The sequence below is a fragment of the Glycine soja genome, chromosome 2, assembly GCF_004193775.1.
Source record: "Glycine soja cultivar W05 chromosome 2, ASM419377v2, whole genome shotgun sequence".
In the NCBI taxonomy this organism is placed as follows: domain Eukaryota; kingdom Viridiplantae; phylum Streptophyta; class Magnoliopsida; order Fabales; family Fabaceae; genus Glycine; species Glycine soja.
The window spans coordinates 41,297,455-41,309,436 of NC_041003.1; the positions used below are offsets into that span (position 1 = coordinate 41,297,455).

Here is an 11,982-nt window from a genome sequence, read left to right on the forward strand (position 1 = left end):
ATTTATTATTCTGTGTTATGTAAACAACTTTTTTAATCGTAACAGACGAAAATTTACAACAGAATATTTTTGTCGCATTTTTAACGTTGAGAATTAAATTTTACATTTATATCTTTCAGGACACATTTATCAGCAAATTACACTTTCAGGGATAAAAATGACTATTTATCATGTTTTATCCTTAATCATTTTGGAGAAATCAAATTCTAATACCCCTAAATCATTTCAAGAAAAAGACCTGGCATTCCTACTCTCATTCTCATTTTTCTCTTTTAAAACCAAAAAATAAAAATGGAAATTAAAATTTAAAAACAAATCCGAACCAATACTCTTCAATTATTTACAAAGATTGTAATTAACTTAGTAGGGCATGTCAAATGAATAATATATCAAGGTCGACTGCAGTATCAACTCTGTTGTTTTAACTTTTACGTGATCAGGTTAAAACAACACAGGAATCAAATAGTTGATAGATAAATATCCAGGATACAGAGCCCACCAGCATTAACCACTAGGCAGTGCATTTTAGGAAAAACGGATGATAGTAGTATTGATCCAATGTGCCTCTTTAAAGTCAATTATACGCATGCTACATATTGTACCATCCCAAAATCCATTTGCATGCAAATGACTTTAGAAAAGGAATAGAACATTGCGGAGTACATCAAACACAAATTGTCCGTTAAAACCTCCACTCCTTCTATCAGTTACAAGCTATATCCTTTCGGAAATTCAAGCCACCAAAAAGTAAAAATCCTGAATGTTATTGTCTTGTCAATATGGCTACTGCTTCCCATTCTAAACTACATATCACATCCTGCATAGCAGTCAAGTAGTAAACCATCAGAAATAAATTTTATCTGTTTTTTTATAATAAAAAAAATGAGCTAAAAAATACCATCGATCTTTTCTTCATAATAGTAATACAAACAATACTAACTGCCTCCACTTACAGATGGATTATGTCGATCAATATCAAAGCTATTGATGGCACAAGGTTCAGCCAGCAGCTCAATAGGTTCCTCACCTATACAATGTAAGAATACCACATTAAATTCGAAGACGCACCAAATCAATCCACAATGTAGTTCAATTAAAGGGGAACTTGGTTTGAGAAAATGTTTTACGTATTCCCTTTTAATTATAAATCTTTGAAAACATAAAACAAAATGAAAATAAAGTGACATTTTAGCAATTAAAAGTGAAAATGAGTAAAAGAAAACAGAATATTTTTCCAAAATAAACAGGCCTTAAAATTTTCTTGTTCCACGATAGACATAAATGGAGATTCCACTAGCTTGTAAATAGACAATATAAAGTCCAATTCATTATGAATTGATACTTCAACATGATGCAAATAGCAACGAACTATATACCTTGCTCAATCACACCGAGAATTCCATCCTCTGAGCATATCATGGAAGGTAAGATCCGGGTAGATGAAGTGTTTGATTTTATGCAACAATCATACTGAACCTCCCAAACCTCACTTTCAGATATGGACTGAACCGCAGTGTTGGCAGCTCCAGCACCTGAAAGTATAATTGGTTGTTGCTGCCACCTAAGATCCCAGGCAAAAACCGTACCTAAGGAACCACCAGCCTAAGTACATAATAATCACAGAAACATCAGCAGCAGCATACAAGAAAAAGCACAAAGCATCTTCAAACCACCAGTTTGATTCATTCAAGTCTTACAAAAGAAAATCAATAATCATTCATCTAGTACTGATGTCAAAGCAGTTGTTAATGCATTAGTGAAAAGCAGCTAACAGCTCCTGTAATGTCATTAAACTAGCCTTAATTAGCAGCATGGCATAGATGTACTTTTTGGTTGTGCTGGCATCATGCCACATTCATATTTTATAAACTTTAGTAGGTTATTGACCAATAGAGTTGCATATATTCAACTAGCAGTCTACTGCTGAACATAAAGAAACAACAGCAAGCATCAACATCACAAACAAACATTTCCGCATGTTGCAGCATCAACCATCAAGGTTTAAAAAAAGATGGCCTGCAGCCATGACATCGGCAACAATGTCACGGTTCTTGGGGGTATTTGCAACCGCAATTGTGACTGCATCGGTTGCATTTGTCCACAATTTCCCACAGCCTCAATTTAAAAGTTAAAACTTTGTCAACCACTAAGGAGTAAAACTAAAATCTAAACACAACTATGCTCCCAGCTCTTTACAAGAAGAACATTCACAAAGTGGCATCTTACCAGGCAAGTGTGCTTGCGCGAGGGATGAATGTCAATAGAGTGCACAATCCCAGATGTCAATTTCTTATCCCTGCAAACATAATTACATAGCAACCATCAAGCAGATTTCAGACACAACATAATAAGCTTTCTATGTGGTATGCATTAGAAATGTTATAAATTTTATGACACTAAAATAATTACTCACTCACAGTCACTGCCCTAACATTTTTTTTCTTCTTCTTACCAGTTACCCTTAAACTGGGAAACCGGTCCTCCCGGTTTACGTTGGTCCCACCACTGAAGACCGAAGCCGAACCCACCGGTGGCGAACTCCATCGGCGACGCCCACCTCACTGCGGTGTATGAAACCAACCCGGCGCTATCAAACAACCTCCGGTAATTCAAATTGGAATCCCCGATACCAACCAAGTTGACCTTGCCATCTTCCCCAACGGTGACGCACTCAACGCCACCGTCCATTAGGTCAACGCAAGAAGCGGGAAGCGAATGCAGCGCGCCCTCGGGAAGAGAAACCTCGGATAGGAGCGAGGCATCGGAGGAATTGGAGAAGAGGAAGTGGAGGGAGCCGGAGGAGGTGGAAGCGACGATGAGGGGCTTCTGAAGGAAGTGAGAAGGCTTGAGGGAGGAAACGCGGGAAGGAGAGGACCAGGAAGAGTGGGGCTCCAAGGAGAAGGGGTTTTGGTTGAGAGCGTGGATTTCGATGGAGGAAGCATCGGAATCGAAGTCGAAGAGAGCCAGAACTGCGAATCGGTCGAATGCGGATTGTAGAGGAAGCCAGCGAACTGCGTCGACGTATCTGTGTTGGGGGAACCTCTGTATTGCCGTCGTCGCAGCTGCCATTGCCACTGCCAGGGTTTGATGCAATGCAACTAATCAGCGCCGGTTTTCGAAACCAAAAAAAGAATCTATGACCTAAATATCCCTCAGCATAAGTGTTAACTTAAGAGAAAAATTAATGAATTCGTTCAAATTTATCGAAAATTATGAAATTTGGTGAGATTCATCTTTGTATTCGCTCCATCTTATTCTGTTTGATCACTTTGATTTATTTTTTTTACTTTATAATAAACGCTTCAGGACATAAAAATATATTTAATATTTAATGATATTGTAAAATGACAATCAAAATAGAAAAAAATTACTTGATACTATTAAGTAAAAATTGGTTGGGATACACATGGTGATCCGTCGCTTATAATTTCCCATGCTAGGATTGTATTTTTATTTACCAAGAAAAAACATTACCTAGAACCAAATTACGAGGTTGCCCTTCTCTTTTAAGGTGACCCTCTTTCCCACTGAAGGTTTCCAAGTCAATTCTCGCTCGCGGTGCCATTGGACTGTTTGGGTTGGGCTTCATCGATGCCTTTGTTGAGTTCATAGGAAACATTATTGGTTCTGGTTCATGGGAATGCTTCAAGTTCAAACGTTATTTCAGGTACAGCGGAGACTGGTCGAGGATCGGAGTTATAACACCGCAGAGTGAGGATTTGCTTAAGCTTGCAGCTTTTCTCGTGGTCCCCTTGTGTATTTTTCTTTTTTTGCTCACCGAGCCAACTAATTCTTGAAATTTTCAACTGGGGTATGGAATGGATTGTGAGTTTGGTTGAATATCTTGTATACTGAAGGTTTAAAATTTAATGGATTGCAGTAGTGATCTAAATCTCAAAATCATGTAGTTAGGATAAGACTAGAAGTTGTAGTTCACTTAGATCCTTCAACGCCAATCCACTATATATTGCTTCCGATTAACTGATTTGTTGATTTTACGCGTTGCAATGGAAAGTCAACTAACAAGAACTAAACATGCTACTAAGGATGTTACTTGAATAACCACCGGAGAAATATTAGAAATACATTTTGAATAATGTGTGATCTAAAGTTTTGAAAGTATTCTCTGTGAATTCTAATGCATATAGTAATAAATATTTTTTTTTGGTGAATTGATAATATAATAATAAACATCAATACATTAAATGAAAAGTAAAAAACTATTGCTTCCAAAGTAAAAGTATTTTAGGGTTTTCTCACCTTGAATCAAAACACATACTTTTTGTTTTAGGACATTGTTGCGCTAGCCTTTGAATATGAATTATTAGATTAGCTCGTTGATGAAGGGAGAAGGGAGGGAGAAGATTATGAATTTGAATCCTCTCATTAATAAAAATTAACAACTAATATTCACTCATAAAAAAATATTAGTCTTTTGGATTAAAAATAAAGTAAAATCAAGAAGTCTTTGAAATTGGATTCTATTTATTACGTTAGTTCAACCATTAGTTTTTTTCCCGCTAATATTAACATTCCTACATAGGTAACACATTATCTGCACATGTGACAACTAATGATATACACATGAAATCACACATGATAATCAAATTAATTAGACTAAAATAATTTGACTTCATTAGGACTCATAACGTTACAATGTATATCACATTTAACTTGGATCCTAAATTCAATCACTTACTATTATTTCATCCTCATTATATTTAAAAATTATTAGTTAACTCACATGTTATATGTAATTATAAATATGCATTACCTCCTACATGTCAGATATTAAGTTTTAGCCGTGTGTTATAACTTGTAATCCCTCAAGACTTTATGAAGCAAGGTAAGGAATCACTTTCAACTGTCTTTTGTCCTTAGCGTCAAAATTATTTTTATTTATAATGAATTTAATTATGTACAAATAAATACCTATCCTGGCTAAAAATGGTAATGTGGACTATCTGTTTTTTAAAAAATATCCAAATTATGATGAACTTCGACAATTAGAGAGCTCATTGGGGGAGGTTGAATTTTCTTTACGTATTGGTAACCAATATGCGGGTTATATGACTAAGCTACGGCATAATTCGGGTACGAGACATTAGTAGTGCGAGATGCTTTTGATGGTCTTGAGATTTTTCCTTTGGCATATGTTTATATGATTGTAATCTAAACAAGGCTCATTCAATCTAGACAAAATGTGAAAATGACTATGTTCACGTGCAGCATAAGTGACCATTCTTAGAGACATCCAATATGACTCTCTTCACAAAGTCATTAAATGCTAATATGGTCTTGTGATCTTTTCTGTGATTACATCTTCTATCTAAAGATTTGAATGAATAAGTTGTCAATTTTTTTTTTGCTATAACACAACATTACTGTTACTCTGCTAAGTTAAGAGAGAAAGTTGAAATGCACTCTCATCTCTATCAATTACCTAGCCATTTCTCACTCCAATCATATTGCAATTCATGCAATGGAAAAACCGACATAATATAATTCTAGTTATTTCTCTCTCAAGAGTTTTAAGACACATAATTAGTTGGCTAATTTGCACAAGTAGGTGATCCCAGTCGGAAATCCAATATGACTAGTGTGGCAACACTATGGGCAAGTGCGCCAAGAACAACAAAAACATGAAAAATTTGATGGCTGTGCCCTGCGATATCAAATGCTCCTGGCTTCCATCGCTCTGGTACTCTAGCAACATAAAATCCAGCTCCAGTAGCATACAGAATGGCCATAACAAGCTCATATCCAAGTGCAACAAATATATGCGGCTGACCCCAATATAGGGCAACAGCATGAGCTGCAGGAATTATACCTGAAAAGCCCATTGAGAGGAATAATGACGCCCTGAGGGGTCGAAATCGAGGTGTAGAAAGTGAAGGTGCGAGTAGGGTAATAATGGCAAGGACTCCAAGCACAGATATTGATGCTAAATAGAATAACCTTGCGTTAGGATTGCAGAAAAAAGCATAATAAATTGGAGCAAAGAAGGAAGAGACAATCATAAGAGAAATGCCAGCATAATCTAGACGCCAGAAAAATAGGTTAAAGCCTTTGGAGTGGCACGCCAGAAGATGGGAAAGAGAACTGCAAGCTAAGCATCCCATTCCTCCAGCTAAGAAAACGAACCATGGCCATCGAGGAACTGTTTCTACCCCAGATCCTTTCATCTCACCAAGGATGGAAGGGTCCAGAACATGTCTAAAATGCAAATCCTGAAAAACAATACATAAAAACAGAACCAACAATTGATAAAAATAACTAATTAATACTATAGTTATCTTATGTTTAGGGCACACACTCCATCACAATAATAATAGCCAAGTAAAGATGTAAAAACGTGATTAGACCATGATCTAAAATTCCTCAGACCAAGTCCTACAAGAGGATGATTAAACTCACATTATCCTCTATAATGCAATATACTTGTGTTCCAAAATCAGATGAACTGGCCGATCGGACGGGAAAACCGACCAGGTGATTGGTTCAAATAAAACACAAAATCCAGCCCGAAGGAAAACCGGTCAAAGAACCCAAAAACTGGTTAACAATAGAGAAACCCAATAAAAAAATCGAGAAAAAAACAATTTATAGTGAGTCAACAAAAAAATGCTTAATACAACATTATTTTGACTTGTTTTCATAAAAAAAAAATGCTTAATACAACATTATTTTGACTTGTTTTCATAAAAAAAAAATTTAAATCAACCTAAAATAATTATCATTTTTTTTATTCCAGATGTAAACTTGTTATTATTAATAAATGTTGATGTGTATTGTTGAAACTTTCACTTTTTGACTTGAACTCTTGTATGCACTTTAAATGGTAATAGCCTATGAAATTATGTTTTAGTTTTAGTTTTTAGTATTATAAATTGAAATTATGTTTTAGTTTTAGTTTTTAGTATTATAAATTGAAATTATGTTTCTTTAATTATTTATGTAGTACTACCATAAATACCTAATTCGTAAGACAAATAAAAATAATTAAATTAATTGATTTTAATTAATATTATCAGAAACTTCAATTTCATTATAAAAATATTCATAAAATTAATTGATTTAAGTAGTAATGATATATAATGACACTACTCATAATTTAAGAAATAATTTTTAGGCCAATGAGAATGATTTATATTATTAATAACTCAATAAGTGTATTAACTTTCATGAAAATATTGACATCTCATTAATAGACTTCCCAATAAATTTGAATTGATTGGGCGATATGCATAATCCAGTTTGTTTAAACTTATAAAAACAATTTTAAAATAAGTGTTTAAAAAAATCTTTTTTTAATAATCAGATAAGATTTGCTTATTACAATCAGTAAAAAATTGTTTTTTAAAACATAAACTATTTAAACAAACATATTATATGAAAGAATAAATTACTTATTTTATTAAATAAATATTTTTTTAACAATTAAACAAATTAGTCATAATCGCACTACTATAGCTTCTTTTTTTGCAACAATAATCACTACTCACTATTATTATGCGAAACAATGAACTTAAAAATAAATTTAATAAAACATTACCGGGAAGGCGTCACTGTTAGACCCGTTCATCTCCGCCGCCGTGGTCGTCGACAACCCGAGCGCCGTGGACGATCTGGCGTTCCATTGTCACATTCACAAAATCAGTTCATTCATTCTCTCTCATACCGAACAACAATACTATACAGAAACATCAAAACGACGCGACGATCCTGCGTTTAGCATACCTGAGCAAATTCCAGAGTTCCGAGGTGGTGCTCATCGCCGCCAACACGGCGAATATGAGAAATCCTCCTATATGCCTGCACTCACCAAACGCGAGTAATTAATCATCAATCAAGCAAACGAAGCAATCGCACACCAAATTGAAATGTTTGAAATGAGAGTGTTGGAACTTGGAATTGAATCGTACGTCCAAATGTTTAGGGTTTCGTTGTGCCACGCGAAGATGCTCCACAAGGCTTCCTTCACGGGCCATTCAGAGCGGTAATAGTCCAATATGAACTCGCTGTCCTTTAAGTACTCCGGCAGCTCCTCGAACTTCACCAATCGGCATTTGAATCGCTTCGATTTCGCCGGGATCTTGTTTACGCTCCGGCGAAGGCTAATCATAGTTAATCGCGGTTATAGTGCAGCCTCGCCGTCGCCGACGATTCTTTGCTCTGCGACAGATCTACTATCTACTATTTGCCCCCACAAAAGCACGCACCTCCACACTTCAGTTTCTACGATATCTTGTCTTGCAAATACTTATAGAACCGCGGTAAAATATCGATTGTCACGGTATTCGCGCTTTCTAGAATAAATAAATAATTGTCCACCGACCACGCTTCCCAAAAACGAATACCAGGCAAAAGAGAGACACTATCTTCATTTTTTAAAATAAAAGGAGAATATTTTGAAACTCAAATAAGAAATGAGTATGAGGATATAACAATTGGTTGAACAGAGTTGTTTTATAAACTTTTTAGTACTTTGAATTCCATTTTTACCCATAAATAAAAGAGGCAAAAATGTTAAATAAAAATAAAGTATAAAAAATATAATAGTTACTTAATACAAGAAGTTAGAAGTAAGCGTAGCATGATTTTGAGGATGGTAAAAATAATTTATTTGATCATTATTAAAAAGGAAGAAAATGTAAATGTATGAATACTGGTGTTGATGATACCAAAGAATAATCAAATAAGATTGTTTCAATAAATATTTAAGGTTAAGCAATGAGAGATTACTTCAAGATTAATTCAAGGTCAAGTAAACAAGATCAAGAAAAAGATAAGACCTTAGTTTATTTGTTAAAAGAATCTAATTGGTTGATCAATTTTTGCTTCAAACAAATTATTTTCAACAACTCAAGGCACTAGTAATCGATTACCATATAATCGAACCAAGACAAATTACAAATGGGCTTTTCAAAAAGGGTTTTGTTTTGAAATTTGAATTTGAATCTTGTAATCGATTTCCAGCAGTTACCAGTAATGACACTTCAGACAAAACTTTAAAAAGTCATGACCCTTTAAAATATGATTGTGTAATCCATTATCAGAATATATATGTGTGTGTGTCTGACTTCAAAAAGAATAAAGTTTTAAAGAGAACTTAATTATCAAATCCTCTCTAAATAACTCATAGTCAACCACTTGCAAATCTATTGAGAATTCTTTTAGCAAATTCAATTTGTATCATCTACTCTAAAGAAGATAAATCTTTTTATTCATCTCATAAACTTAGTTGTAATCAAGAAACTGTTTATCTTTTGGATTGTGAGAATCTTGAACACAAGGGTAAGAGATCCCAAGATGTGTTCGAAGTCTGTAAAGAGATAGTGGAAAATCTCACGTAGGTTGCTTGAGGATTGGACATAGGTACGAGAAGTGGTTGAACCAGTATAAATCGAGTTTGTAATTATCTATTCCCTTATCTCATTTATTTTATCGCAACTAATTTTGTCTTTGTACATTGGTTAATTTAATTGTTGTTCATTCTTCTACATTTTGAGTCTATCATATATCATTTAAAATGGGAATAACAAATTGTTATTAGGAAAATTTTAAAATTTAATTCACTCGCTCTTAAGTTATTGATATCACTTGTCTAATAGAAGTGTCTAATAAAATAACAAAATAATATATTCCATTATTATTGTTCTAGTTGTATTCAGTTATTTTGAGCTAGAAAAAATGTATGCATTTATTTTAGAAGCAAATAAAAAAAATATTTTGATAGAATTTATTTTAAAAAATTATTTTTTAAAATAAAAATTTGTATGAGATAAAATATAAAAAGAAATAATAGTCTACTAAATTAAGTTAAAATAAAAGCAAGATAATATGTATCCTATTTAATATTTAATGCATATTATGTTAAATAATATATTAATTTAATTTTATGTTTAAGACAGATTAGATATTAGATACTATAAATATAATATAATATAAATTACAATACTATTTTTAATCTTGTGAAAAGAAGTGTTCGTATTTATTTTTGAAAATATGAATTGTGGGATAAAAGAGGAAGAAGAATAATCTTTGAATTGTTATTTCGGACTCTGGGCAACAAAATATACAAGCATGATATTTATTCAATGAGTGAAAATGCACAAAACTAATGTGTACTTATAATTTATGTATATTCGTGAGTTTTATAGATTTAACTTATCGATTTAACTCGTAAATTCATAAAAATTAATTTTATATAAAAATAATAATAAAATATTTATAAATAATATAACAATAATAATACAAAATAATAAATGATAAATTTCATAATACTTAAATAATTAAGTCTAATAATACATCATTACTAAATAATGTGATGTTATAATAGTGGTACAACATTTCTATTTAGAGTTTGATATTGTTAAAAAAAAGAGTAATATATTAGAGTTGGAACTTTTTCAATTTGGGAACAACACATCAAATGATGTGTTGAACACTAAACAACTCAAAATAACTTGTATTTTTGTCTAATTTTTTTTTAACTTGTTAACAATGATTGTTAACTTAAATTTGAGAGTTTGAATTTACACAAAATCTATTAAAGAGAATTTACACCTGAGTTAACTCAAAAGGGACAAGTGAATTCGTAATCTCTTAAAAATTAGAAAATTAATTTGAAAAATTGATAATGATGATTATAAATGTGTATTTGAATGAACTTGACCTGAGTTAACTTATTGGTTTTTGAGCTTAGCCTCGTAACATTTTAAAATAATAAAATTCTTTTATGTTACGTTATAAAAAATCATGTTAAAATCTCATAAAAAAAAATCGTGTACTTATAGATTGGGTCTGTCCAGGGTGGACCAGTTTTTAACCAGTGCACCAATGAATAAGTTGGTTTTACCTATAATAATAGGAGGTTAAGGTGACCGGTTAATGTATATTTTTATTAATTATTAAATTAAATTTAAAATAATTAAATAATTAACAATTAATTACATTTATTTATTGTTTTAATGTGAATACTCTCTCTTTGATCTCCTCCGTCTCCGTGGCCTTCCATCTCCATAACCAAGACAACAATTCCTTCGACCATGACGACCAATTCATCTTCTTCCCATCAATGCTGTCGCGCCAGATGACATGGCCAAACATGCCGCTCACATTACTTCAAACTTAATTTAATCAAAATTAATTTTACAAATACTTAACTACACACAACAAAACATCTAATCAAGCCTATTTTTTTTCATTAATATCTTTAAGATGCTCTGCATTTTTTTTCCTAGATTAAATTCTTGATTATATACAGCCAAAACAAAGTGTTTTCACTGTAGTTGGAGGTAGTATTAAATAAAATAGTTGGAAATTAATAACGATATTTTTTACATCTTCCTAAAACAAGTTGAGATTTTTTCATCAGATGCATGAATCGTAGACCGAGGTTTTCTACTTTTGTCGGATCGTACTGGTATGATATTAATAAAAGGGGGAATCTCGCGTTACGTACGTCAAATCAAAAGCTAATAAATGAACCCGTGCCCAAATAAATATGGGTGCAAGGCTTAATCAGAGGACATTATTTATTTCTTAAAGTATAAATTAGACTACTCTTATTCATTCACGGACTTACGTTCTATTGAAGCAAATTTCAACTGTGATCTTTCATCAATAAATTATGAATTGATTCCTTCACCAATTCAATGGCTATTTTAATTTTTCAAAAACTTAGCTAAACATTTGTGTTGCTACTAAAATGGACTAATAACATGTACCAAAAAATGGACTAAAAGTTTTTTATATAAATAAAATTAACTCAAATGTGAACAATATGTTATTCTCTCGGAGAAAATAATAGATTAAGTATTGAAAGATAAAAATAATACTTTAAAAATTATTTCTAGGTAAATGGATTTTCTTGTTATTTTCATTTAAATTTAAGTATGAAAGCAACAATACTGTATGTGTGGGTAAGCTGTACTCAGATAGACCACGTTGTATTGGGCCTCTTCTTACTGGGTTTGA

The 11,982-nt window shown here is 32.6% G+C and overlaps 2 protein-coding genes across 2 annotated transcripts; both read right to left on the reverse strand.

Annotated features, from left to right (window-relative positions):
• Positions 1–409: 409 nt before the first annotated feature.
• On the reverse strand, positions 410–3,247 carry LOC114394688 (nuclear pore complex protein NUP43-like). The gene is made up of 5 exons (XM_028356361.1): positions 2,453–3,247; positions 2,227–2,296; positions 1,377–1,602; positions 954–1,027; positions 410–817 (listed from the first exon to the last, which is right to left on the reverse strand). The coding sequence occupies exons 1-5, from the start codon at positions 3,067–3,069 to the stop codon at positions 764–766; spliced, it is 1,041 nt and encodes a 346-aa protein (XP_028212162.1). The 5' UTR covers positions 3,070–3,247; the 3' UTR covers positions 410–763.
• Positions 3,248–5,218: 1,971 nt separating this feature from the next.
• LOC114394698 (heptahelical transmembrane protein 2-like) lies at positions 5,219–8,354 on the reverse strand. Its single transcript, XM_028356370.1, has 4 exons — positions 7,926–8,354; positions 7,741–7,815; positions 7,556–7,628; positions 5,219–6,230 (listed from the first exon to the last, which is right to left on the reverse strand). Exons 1-4 carry the CDS (start codon positions 8,123–8,125, stop codon positions 5,553–5,555), a joined length of 1,026 nt encoding a protein of 341 aa, XP_028212171.1. The 5' UTR covers positions 8,126–8,354; the 3' UTR covers positions 5,219–5,552.
• Positions 8,355–11,982: the final 3,628 nt, after the last annotated feature.